Raw genomic sequence first — 13294 nt, forward strand, 5'->3', positions numbered from 1 at the left:
ATGATATTTTTATTTTTTATTTCGATTACACTCAGTATTAAATTTTTATTTGCTAAAAGTCCCTAAAACGCATGTTATTCGACGACCGAAAAATGTTGACTTTTTTAAATCGGGAGTTGCAAATGAAATTATGTTAGGGATTTTTAACAGATTCCTCCTATTTATTATTACTAACATTTCAATTAATATTTCAGAATCGATAAAATTAAAAAGAAAAGAAATAGAAAAGAAAAAGAAAAGAAAATAAAAGAAAATAAAAGAAAAGAAGAAGACTCAGAGAAATTTATTATAGTTTAGTTTTACTTTTTTTTTTTTTTGGAAAAAAAGACACTGGTTCAATTTTTTTAGGGCAAAAAATATGTGCTAGAATTAATAGAGTTGAAAAGTGAAAGGACTAAAATGAAAATATAAAATCCTTTTATTTATCATTTTGGGGGCTGAACAGAGGTACCGAGTTTAAAAACCCTAAACCCTAACTTCACAGCGGAGAACCCCAACCCAGCACCCAACAAAAAAAAATGGCGTTGTACGTGCTATACGAATCGGCGTCGGGATACGGTTTGTTCTTGGCGCACGGGATCGATGAAATCGGGCAGAACACGGAGGCGGTTCGGAGCTCCGTTTCCGATTTGAACCGGTTCGGGAAAGTGGTGAAGCTCGCCGCTTTTACCCCTTACGAGTCTGCTCTTGACGCTCTCAACCAGTGCAACGCCGTCTCCGAAGGTATAAAATGAAGTTTAGTTACCTTTCGTTGTTTTTTTTTTTTTAGTTTTTATGTGGAGTTGTTATTTATTGAAGTTTATGCCGTTCTTCTATATATACATATATATATATATATATAATTTTTTTCTGTTTGAAGAAATTTTTAAGCTTGGCTTGTTGATTTTGTTTAGAAAGAGATGTTCTTTGTGCATTACGAATTGTACCGTCAGTCTGGTGACGTAAAGAATGGGTTTTTAGGGTCTGGTGGGTTCTTCTTCAGTTAATTATGAAGTTGGAATACTTGGAACTAATCAAAATTAATGGTTAAACGAATGAGAAAATGTGGGGCAAATAGATATTATATTTTCTTTAGTCATTGAAACGAATTTAGCTTTGCAGAAGCACTCTAATGTGAATAATACGAGCCGTGGTTTACATTCGATGTAGAAAGTGGTACTTTCTTTGCTCGGAGTTTGAAAGTTCCGGCACATTGTCAAGGATTTTATTAAAAAATGATGGTACGAAAAGATAGAAAAAAATTGCTTTGGATATTCGTCCTGTTTCTTTGGGGGTCGACTAGATGTTCGGGCTAGTATGGTAGAAAATAATGTGGAAAACGTTTGCACGTTTGTCTTGCATTCGTTAATTATTAGAAAGTGAAATTTTGCAAGTTGTTTACCATGTATTTTGTCCATCTTTTTTGCCTGTGGTCTTCATATATATATATATATATATATATATATATATACATATATATATATTTATCGGTGTATATAGATATCTACTTATGACTTCTCTGTGAATGTTTGTGTGTTTATGTATGTATTTTTATTACCATATCGATGCAACTATCGCTCATGGTATATGTAATGACATCGATTGCCTAATGGTGAATTTTGGATTAAGGTCAAATGACTGATGAGCTGAGGAACTTCTTGGAGCTCAGCCTACCAAAGGTCAAAGAAGGCAAGAAGCCAAAGTTCAGTTTAGGACTGGCGGAGCCGAAGCTGGGATCACACATTTTTGAAGTGACTAAAATACCCTGCCAAAGCAATGAGTTTATCCTTGAGCTTCTTCGTGGCGTGCGCTTGCATTTTGATCGGTTCATCGAAAACCTCAAGGTTGGTCGCATTTCAGACTTGTTTAATTCTTAGTGAATCGTACTTGTTTTGTCTGAAGTTGATTAAATGATAAATTTTGTCGACAGCCCGGTGATTTGGAGAAAGCACAACTCGGTCTGGGTCACAGTTACAGCAGAGCGAAAGTGAAGTTCAATGTGAACCGTGTAGACAATATGGTTATTCAAGCTATCTATATTCTCGATACTCTCGACAAAGATGTCAATTCCTTTTCCATGAGAGTGAGGTTAGTGTATACCGTCAACCTCCGTTTGTGATTCTTTATGCACATATTTATGTAACTTAATTTGTTTAAATTGTTTTGCTCAACCCATGTTTCGTGCAGAGAATGGTACTCGTGGCATTTCCCCGAGCTAGCGAAGATTGTTAACGACAACTATCTGTATGCCAAAGTTGCTAAGTATGTGGATGACAAATCCCAGTTGTCTGAGGATAATTTATCAGGCTTGACAGAGATAGTAGGCGATGAAGATAAAGCAAAGGAGATTCTAGAGGCTGCCAAAGCTTCCATGGGTATAAATTACGATTTCCTCACTTCTTGGAATGTGATTATTCTTGTATTAATATGCTGTCCTTTGTGTTTTCAGGACAAGATTTGTCACCAATTGACATGATTAACATTAAACAATTCGCACAAAGAGTGACCGAACTTGCTGAGTATAGGAAGAATGTTTACGATTATCTGGTCTCCAAAATGAGTGACATAGCCCCTAACTTGGCTGCTTTGATCGGTGAAGTTGTTGGTGCACGTTTAATTTCTCATGCTGGTAGTCTCACAAACTTGGCAAAGTGTCCATCTTCGACACTTCAGATTCTTGGCGCCGAGAAGGCTCTCTTTAGGTATATTTTGCTTCAGTCAGTACATATGTTGATATTTCCGATTTATTTGTTAATTGAATTTCTCCTAGTTAGCTGTGTGTGTTTTTGTTCCTCAAATTTATTGCACTTTACTTTTAGGGCACTGAAAACCCGTGGGAACACTCCAAAGTATGGTCTTATTTTCCATTCCTCCTTCATTGGCCGTGCATCTGCTAAGAACAAAGGGCGGATGGCTCGTTATCTTGCAAACAAGTGCTCTATTGCCTCTCGGCTTGACTGTTTCTTAGGTTAGTATGTTTTTTTTTTCAGGTATCAATTGATCTGCATTTGAAAAGTTTTTTGATTTATTATAATTTGTTTTTTTTTTGGCAGACAAAAGTACCACTACTTATGGAGAAAAACTTCGAGAACAAGTTGAGGAGCGTCTAGACTTTTATGATAAAGGGGTTGCTCCACGTAAGAACATTGACGTGATGAAATCTGCTATTGAAACCGCGGACAACAAAGGTAAGCCAAGTCCGCAATCCATTGCATTCTTTTAAAGATTATTTCCAAAAAAGGTTTAGAAAAATCAATTCACTATGAATCGTCCTTTGAATCGACGCACCGCAACAACAGAGATAGACGTCCAGTTACCAATTTTTTTCATTTTTTTCTTGTTGAAAGAGTACGTATATAGATATACATTTATATAATATGCGTTTGCATAAGCACATATATGTATATACATATTGACCTATGGATGACCGTAATATCTCACTTAACATTTGTTTATATACTCACTTCTTCTTATCAAACCATTTATAGAAGACGAGACTATGGTTATTGTGAATGGAGATTCAACTGAGGAGCCGAAAACCGAAAAGAAAAAGAAAAAGGAGAAGAGAAAACATGAGGTCGAAGAAGAAAAACAGGAAAAGATTGATGTGAATGGATCGAACGTGGATGATGGAACTGCTAAAAAGAAGAAGAAGAAGAAGAAGAGCAAAGACGACGAGATTGTCGTTGATGCTCCAGCTCCCACCACTGAAGGCAAAAAGAAGAAGAAAAGCAAAGTCACGGGCTGAGGGCAATTGAGTAAATTTTGTAAGTTGTTCGGTCGAGGAAATTAGTAGTTTAAGATGTCTAGGAAAAACATTTTATTATGTTGGTTGTAATATGAATGCTCGTTCGTTCTAGTGTGGTGTGGCTGAATGTGTGTATGCATCAAGTTTTGCACATTTTTCATTATTAGATACATTTGCTTACATGTTCTATATTATGTTTCACTTGATCCTCTAATATATTGTTTTAATACGTTTTGTTGGTTTTTAAAATATTTACGATCTTTTTACGTTTTAGTGAATGATAGAACGTCTCCGTTTTTTTTTATTAATTATATTGACGATCTTTTTTTTTTTGTTTATGTTTTATTCATTAATTATATCATTGAATATAATCTTTTGAAATAATTTATAATAATTTTATACGAGAGTGATCTTTCGAGTGTCAATTGTTGTTTTTTACAAACTGCATGAGCAAAAATACTCTTGAAAACACAAGCTACAATCGTAGTTGTTGAATATTGGTTAAGAGAGGTTAGATGTGAAACTAGTTTCTTGGTGGAGAGAGTTAATCAATCATTACATAAGATGTGAACCTGAAGTTTAATTACACATGTATATTAAGAAAACTAAAATTAGAAAAAGATATGTAATATAAATTAATGACACTTCCAACTAATTATCTTTTTTTGTTAATTACCCACTCCACTTGTGATAATTAATATTCGATAGAACTTTAAAAAGAATAAAGGAAAAAATGAAAAAAAAAAAATAATGTAACATTGATAGGGCTGAAAGTCGGAAGGATCGGATCGGAATTAGCCTTTTCGGAATATTTCCAAAAAAATTCGGAAGTACAAAATCAATTTCAATTCCAATTCCAAAATTTTCGGAATCTAAAAATTCATTCCAATTCCAAAAGGCCCGGATATTTCGGAATTTCGGAAAATTTTCGGAAATGACATAAGTATTAAAATTTCGAAACTTCGCTGAAAATTTCATAATTCGATAAAAATAAAAATTATGAGTTGTGGATTGTGATTTTTGACTTATGGCAGAAATTATGACTCTTTGACTTTGCACAAGAAATAATAAACGTAAAACTAGGGTTTTACATAAAATAAACTAGGGCTTTTTTAGGTGACATGGCCCATAAAGAATAAATACAACTAAATAATTTAAAATAAGTATAATATATATATATATATATATATATATATATATATATATATATATATATATATATATATATATATATATATACTCAAAGATGTATTTTTTGGAAAAAAATCGGAATTTTTTCGGAATTAATTTCGGAAATAATCGGATCGGAAATCGGAAATTCCAATTTTTTTTATATAATTCCAATTCCAATCCAAAAAAATCGGAAAAAATCGGAAATCGGAATTTCGGAAATCGGAATGAAAAAAGTTGTTCCAAAATCGGAACTTTTCGGATCGGAACCGGCGGAAATCGGAATTTCCGTTCCAACTTGCACCCCTAAACATTGATATTCTTAAGTGACTTGTGAAAAAAGCAACAATTAATTTAAATGGAAATACATTAGAACCTCGATAAATTAATAATCGATAAATTAATAACCTCGCTTAAATAATAAATTTTCCCGGTCCCGACTCGGGGACAACGTGCTAAATTAATAATTCGCTAAATTTATAAGATAATACACATTCGGAAATTTTAAGAAGCCCCATATAATATATAAATTAATAATGCATAAAAAAAAATCTTAAATTACATGGTACAGTGCATATTTTATAGATCTATGAAGACTTAATAAAATATAATTTAATTCTCGCTTGTTTCTTGTAGAAGTTCACATTACCATCAATCTCGTCCCTCACTTTTCTTAACATGGTTAGAACTTTCGGTATAGTTTTCTATAACTCAACATAAATCGTTTTATACCATTAATGTTTTAAGAGCTTCCATTCGTGAAACAGGCTCTATAGTTGTTGGGTGCTAAATACCAACACGCAAGTGTACGTATCGCAAACAAGTAGTAAAGTAGACTCGTGAGAGTCGGATGTCGATCCCACAGGGAATACGCAAATTATTTAATCCTAAGTACCAAATCCTAACAATTGTGATTTTTATCCAGCCTACGCAGGGTTGTCAAATTAATTAACTAAATAAATTAAACTAATTAAGAAAGCAATTAAACACGAGAAAAATATCAATATAAAACGGATTTAGGATTTTATCTTCCCCTATGCGATAATTCTTCACCCAATTAATCTCCTATCATGCAAGTTACGATTTCCGATTATTAACCCAAGACACGAAATTACTCATAACCAGCTGTCGCTGCGTTATAAGCCTATTATTCATAAAAGATTCACTATATGTCTATGCAAACCTAGTATAAATAAAGCATTAAATAACAAGTCTCGTAAACGGCTACCTAAGGTATTATCTGTATGTCTACGATAATACATGCAATTAACACACTCATCCGGTGAGAACTACTCGAAGGCTCTTCTATCCCTGTTCTAATTATTAAAACGATCTGTCAATCAATTCTAACAATAACAAATAGCAACATAAATTAGCTACGTTCATGCGCTAAATAAAATCAAGATAGAAGAAATAATCGAAGAATTAAACTTGCATAAAAGTCGAAAAAGAGGTTCGAATTACCACATAGGGTTCCAATAAAATCCTAGAATAAAAACTTAGCTACTCATGTTCTCTACGAAAAGCATAATAAAAATACGAAGAAACATAAAAACCATGAATAAAAATCAAAGAGTAGAACTATGATGAAGATTCGTCAAGTCTTCGTCTTCGTTTTTGTGCTTCTTGATTCCGTGTAGAAAGATGAAAGATAAAAACTAAAAATAAAGATAAAAGGTCAAAAGATAGATCTAATTGTGTGCTCTTGGCCTTTAAATAGGGTGCAAAAATATAATAGGGCGGGTTTCCTTGTGTAATTAAACTTCCTTCACTGCGCCAACTCGTACACCCGGACGGCCGTGTGAAATATAAGCTTAAAACCCGCACGGCCGCGCGGTCTTCAGTTCTTCAGAATTCTGATTATTTCACTTTTGGCCCACTTTTTCTCCGAATTTGTAGTTTTCACCCCAAAAGTTGACAATTCTTCAATTTGCACCTAAAATACAAATAATAACCATTTTAAGCACCAATTATCATTAAAACACACCAAAAGCTCCAATTAAAAGGTACCATTAAGTGTAAAAATATACACTTAACACACCCCCAAACTTGAACTTTTGCTTGTCCTCAAGTAAAATCAATTTACAAGCACAAACCACGATTATACATCTCATTACATAGATCGATTGGTCAACTTCGCGTTTTCAGAACTTGCAATTATGATGATAATTCCTAGGTATTCGCAAGCTTAACATTCAACGGTACTTAGTCACTCACTATTACCAAAAACCACAAATCATACAATTGCTTCAAGTATCCAATATTTGCAAGTTAAAGATAGAAATAATTTATACTTACATGCATATATTTGACTCCAAATACTCACCAAATTATTCTACTCAACTAATATTGAACAATAAGCTATTGGGATCATTGGGACTTTGTGGCTTTCAATTGTTAGGCTCTTTGGTCCGAGGTAGGTAATATGGGAATGTGTGGCTAATTTTCTTGAATCGAGGTGATTACGCCAAAATTTGAAAGATAGGCGTTTGAAACAATGAATTCACCTCTAGGGACTTAAATAAACTCGATTCTCCAAAATTCACACGTCAACACTTTTGCCTTTTAGGCAATGGCTCGAGTTTTCAACCCAATTTACAACTAGTCCCTATTTCTCCCTTCTAATCTATTCTTCTTCTTCTTCTTTTTTTTTTTTTTTTTTTTTTTTTTTTTTTTAATCGAAGAATTTATATATATATATATATATATATATATATATATATATATATATATATATGAAGATGCACATATATATCTATTATTTTTTTTTATTTTTTTTTATTTTTTATTTTTTTATTTTTTTATCGAAGAAGAAGAAAGATCTTATAAGAATTTTTCGACCGACCTCCAAGGGATAATTATTCAAAAATCTCCACTTTTCTACCTTCTACGTATTGGCTAAAAGAAAGAACACCTTTTCTCCGAGGCTCAAATCAAGGTTCTAAGGATAATTTGACAAAAAGGGTAGGCTTGAAAGGCTCAAACGGTTCAAAGAAGGCCCAAATCATATCCCAAATCACTTACTACCCAACACTTCGTATCATAAATGTTCTAAGGTGAGATTTAAAACCGAACAAAGCATGATTTAGCACAAATAAATTCCAAATTTAAAATGCAAAACATTCAACCAAAGCAATGCACAAGGTGTGATTCCTAGCAATAATTCACTTCTACGTTCCGTTGAATCGAAAGCTAAACAAATATCTACTCCTTAAAAGCATAAAACAAGTAATCTCATCATCAAACATTGACCATCTCTCATCATCATAATTCATCGATGCATCAAACAATTTTTTTTTGTTTTTTTTTTTTTAATAAAAACGGAAATAATAAAACGGCAACTAAAACAAAAACTAAAGCATGCGAAATAAAAAAAAATTAAAACACAAATAAAGCGCACATAAAATAAAGCAAGTAGTTAACCACCCCCAAACTAAAAATTCACATTGCCCTCAATGTGATTCGCCCGGAGTTTAAGGATAGAAAACACCTGTTTAAGCGTTGGGACCATCGTCGAGTTCCTCACCCACCATTGTGAAGATTGGGGTGTGGAATTCCCCTATTTAATCTGCCCGATTTTCCTCTCGGACGGCTGTGCGGGATTTTGGCCTAAAATCCGCACGGCCGCGCCGAATTGCCAAATTGGACAGTAGCTTATTTTAATTTCGGACGGCCGTGCGGGATTTTGTGAAGAAATCCGCACGGCCGCACCGTTTTGCAAATTTGGGCAGTAGCTCCTTTACATTTCGGACGGCCGTGCGGGATTTTAGGCATAAATCCGCACGGCCGCACCAATGTGCGTTTTTGTCCAGTAGCTGCTCCAAAATCTCACACGGCCGTGTGAGATTCTTGTCTTTTTCTTGCACGGCCGTGTGAATAATTGCAATTAGGTCCCTGCAAACTAAAAACTTCTTATTAGTGCCCCTGAAACTTTTTTTTTTTTTTTTTTTTTAAAGCTGAAATAAAATAAGAACGAGCACTAACAAGCTAAATAAATAAAAACAAAAATAATAAAAAAAAATAAAATAAAAGAAAGAAAAACGAAAGCTCGGGTTGCCTCCCGAGAAGCGCTAAGTTTACAGTCTTCAGCCGGACTTTGTCTGCTTCTTTGTTTAAGCTAACGTGACCGAAGTCACTTGGCAATTGGATTCCTCTCCCCGATGACGCTCGTTTGATTTTTTAGGTGGCCACATCCTCCTTGCACGTTCATCACCGTTAGCTCCCCAACTCTTTTGACTATCTCTCGAAGGAGTTGAAATTGAGTTCGCACAATAAAATTGCTCCGTTCGACTACCGTTTCCGCCACCATCTCCTGCACTCAAAGATCCTTTCCCATGGTCTAAGATCAAAACGTCAAAATCGTCATGATTTGTAAAATCCACAAGATCAATAGCATAACAATCATTATCATCACATGGATTTTTATTAGCGCTAAAAACGTTAAATTTGATCGTTTGATCGTGCACCGTCATTGTAAGATCACCACTAGCGCAATCAATTAGAGTTTTCGACGTGGCAAAAAACGGCCTTCCTAGAATAAGAGGTATCTCCCTATCCTCATCTATATCAAGTATAACGAAATCCACAGGGAAAATAAATTTATTCACTTTCACTAGCACGTTCTCTAAAATACCTTTTGGCAATGTTTTGAAAACCGGACCGGACATAGAACCGGATAGCTAACTGGGTCGCGGTTGGACCGGTCCAACCGGGGTCCAACCGGGTTTTGTAATATTTTCTATTTTTAATTATTTGTGAATATTTATAATATATTCTCTTTTAGAAATGTACTTTTAATATTCATCATTAATCTTCTATTCACAGTTATTCATAATTAATTAAACATCTACAATACAACACACCGTAAATAATTTAATTTATATTTAATATTAATATATTATTTTATACTTACTCTTAGATTTTCCATTTTGTATTTTTTTATTTCTCTCTCTACTACTAAATAACAAAAAAAAAAAAAAAAAAAAAAATCAAAAAGAAAAAAGAAAAAAGAAAAAAAACCTTATCCGTCAAATTGAAACATATTGGCCCAACCACCCACCTCACACATCAAACCCTTAATTTTTTTATGTTTCCTACCGTCGTCTGCTGCTTTTTTTCTTCCCCAATCACCACGACCTATCAAGCCACCATTGGAGACCAACCCAACATCTCAAGAGTCATGACTTAGCCTGAAAACTAGCGCTACCCAAGCTGTGTGCCTGATTCAGCGGCAATTTTGACCGAGTTTTCTTCTATTTTCGCCTTTTTTCTTCTTCCTCCTCTATATTACTCAGATCTATTATTGTTTCTCAAAAAACCGGTTTTTAGCCGGGTTCCGGGTCTACGGTTCGATCGGCCAAAAATCCGGGTTTTACCATTTAAACCGGTTTTTTGCAACTTTTGGGTTTATAGTGCCAACCGGACCGGAAAAGGCAGCGGTTCGCGGTTAAACCGGTCGAACCGGCCGGTCCGGTCCGGGTTTCAAAACATTGCCTTTTGGGTAAACTAAAGACCTATCGGCTAATTGAAGGGTTATAGCCGTTGGTTCAATCTCACCTAACCCAAGATTTTTGTAAATGGAATAAGGCATAAGATTAATGCTAGCACCTAAATCAATGAGTGACCTAAAATTTCTATCTCTAATAGTGCAAGGGATAGTCAACTTATCTGGATCGCCGAGTTTTTGTGTAAGGGGTCGTACAAGAATTTCACTGCATTGCTCCGTGAGTTGGATGATCTCGTTCCCTTGCAATTTATTCCTCTTTGTCACGAGCTCCTTGAGGAATTTCACCCACTTTGGCATCTTTTGAATGGCTTCGATAAACGGAATGTTGATGTGGATTTCCTTCAACTTGTCCAAGAATCCTTGGTGCTCGGCATCGAGCTTCTTCTTTTTAAGCTTTTGAGGATATGGGACTTGAGGGATTTGCGAGTTCACTGTGGGTGATGGTGGTTCTTTGCGAGTTGTTTCTTTTTCCCAAATCACATTCGGCTCCTCGATTACCGTATTTTGCTTCTCCTTTCGTGGGGCCTCCTCCAATTGTCTCCCGTTCCTTAAACTTACAGCGTTGCACTGCTCGATGTTGTTCTTCCGAGGATCTTCCGTGTTTGATGGCAGTGCTCCCGATGGCCTCGATGTTAGTTGGGTTGCAAGTTGACCCATCTGTGTTTCCAAATTTCTGATGGAGGCTTGGGTGGTTGTCATGAACTGCGCCAAGATATTTGCGAGATCTCCACCTTGAGGTTGGGCTTGAGGCGGATTTTAAAATCCGGGAGCTGGTCGTGAATAATTAGGCGGTTGACCTTGAGGTGGTGCTTGCCTTTGTCCTTGCTGATTTCCTCCCCACCCAAAGTTAGGGTGATCCTTCCATCCCGGATTATATGTGTTGGAGTACGGGTTCCTCTGTTGTCGGTTGGTGTCATGCACATAATTCAGAGACTCCGTTTCTTCTATGCGTTGGTCGGGAACTTGGACTGCATGGACTTGCTGAGTCTGCAAAGCCGCTACTTGCTTCGATAGCTTCTCCAATTGGGCCGTGATTGCAGTGACTCCGTCTAACTCCAAAATTCCTCCCGTCTTGACTGCTCCGCTATTCGACCGGTCCGATGCTCGCATGTATTTATTTCTAGCGATTCGTTCCAAGAGCTCGTATGCTTCGTCGTAGGTCAAACTCATGAACATACCTCCAGCTGCAGAGTCGAGCACTGTCCTTGAGTTGTCTTGCAGTCCATCGTAAAATATTTGCAGTTGGCGCCACTCTTGTAGTCCGTGATTCGGGCACCTCCTTACTAACTGTTTGAACCGCTCCCACGTCTCGAATAATGCTTCACCGGCTTCTTGTATGAAGTTTTGAATTTCTCGCCGGATTCTCTCAGTTTTTGTTGGGGAGTTGTATGTGTTCATGAAAAGTTGAGCTAGCTGGGCCCACGACGAGATGGAGTGCGGTGCACGAGTTTGCAACCATTCTCGGGCTGCTCCTTGTAGGGAGTGCTTGAACAGGCGGAGTTGCAGTGCTTTGGGTGTTACTCCGTTCATCTTGTGCGAGTCACACGTTTCGAGAAAGTTGACCAAGTGAAGATGTGGATCTTCATGAGCCAATCCGCTGAATAGACCATTGTTTTGGAGCATCGTGAGGAGTCCCGCTCGAATTTCGAAATTGTTGGCTGCAATGGGGGGCTGCTGGATGCTTGATTGGAACCCATTGAGTGTCGGGACGGTGTACTCATGCAGTGCTCGTTGACGAGGCGGTGGATTGATTAGCTGGCGTTGCTCTTGCTCGATAACGACTTCCCCTGCCGCATTCGGTAGGCGCCCTTGGTCACCTCCCCCACGATTATTCTCTTCTTCCATCGTTGCCGGAGTGTTTTGGGCTAACCGTGGATTTCTCCTGGCTTGCCTAAACGTTCGCTCAATTTCGGGATCAAGAGGTAGCAAGTTCGTGTCGTGTCCTTTTCGCATAAAAAGTACCTAAAACAAAATAAAAAAATAATTAAATAAAATAAAAAAAAATTGGCTGAAGTAAGAAAAATTGCTCAAATTTAATATTAGGATAAATAAATAATTTAGCCGTATTCCCCGGCAACGGCGCCAAAAACTTGTTGGGTGCTAAATACCAACACGCAAGTGTACGTATCGCAAACAAGTAGTAAAGTAGACTCGTGAGAGTCGGATGTCGATCCCACAGGGAATACGCAAATTATTTAATCCTAAGTACCAAATCCTAACAATTGTGATTTTTATCCAGCCTACGCAGGGTTGTCAAATTAATTAACTAAATAAATTAAACTAATTAAGAAAGCAATTAAACACGAGAAAAATATCAATATAAAACGGATTTAGGATTTTATCTTCCCCTATGCGATAATTCTTCACCCAATTAATCTCCTATCATGCAAGTTACGATTTCCGATTATTAACCCAAGACACGAAATTACTCATAACCAGCTGTCGCTGCGTTATAAGCCTATTATTCATAAAAGATTCACTATATGTCTATGCAAACCTAGTATAAATAAAGCATTAAATAACAAGTCTCGTAAACGGCTACCTAAGGTATTATCTGTATGTCTACGATAATACATGCAATTAACACACTCATCCGGTGAGAACTACTCGAAGGCTCTTCTATCCCTGTTCTAATTATTAAAACGATCTGTCAATCAATTCTAACAATAACAAATAGCAACATAAATTAGCTACGTTCATGCGCTAAATAAAATCAAGATAGAAGAAATAATCGAAGAATTAAACTTGCATAAAAGTCGAAAAAGAGGTTCGAATTACCACACAGGGTTCCAATAAAATCCTAGAATAAAAACTTAGCTACTCATGTTCTCTACGAAAAGCATAATAAAAATACGAAGAAACATAAAAACTATGAATAAAAATCAAAGAGT

The 13294-nt window shown here is 36.2% G+C and overlaps 1 protein-coding gene across 1 annotated transcript; it reads left to right on the forward strand.

Moving 5' to 3' along the window:
- Positions 1-443: 443 nt before the first annotated feature.
- LOC105974086 (nucleolar protein 56) lies at positions 444-3976 on the forward strand. Its single transcript, XM_012999145.2, has 8 exons — positions 444-723; positions 1609-1823; positions 1910-2067; positions 2167-2354; positions 2429-2681; positions 2799-2947; positions 3033-3167; positions 3468-3976. Exons 1-8 carry the CDS (start codon positions 519-521, stop codon positions 3725-3727), a joined length of 1563 nt encoding a protein of 520 aa, XP_012854599.2. The 5' UTR covers positions 444-518; the 3' UTR covers positions 3728-3976.
- Positions 3977-13294: the final 9318 nt, after the last annotated feature.

The sequence above is a fragment of the Erythranthe guttata genome, chromosome 9 (genome assembly GCF_056151865.1).
Source record: "Erythranthe guttata isolate IM_541 chromosome 9, IM_541, whole genome shotgun sequence".
In the NCBI taxonomy this organism is placed as follows: domain Eukaryota; kingdom Viridiplantae; phylum Streptophyta; class Magnoliopsida; order Lamiales; family Phrymaceae; genus Erythranthe; species Erythranthe guttata.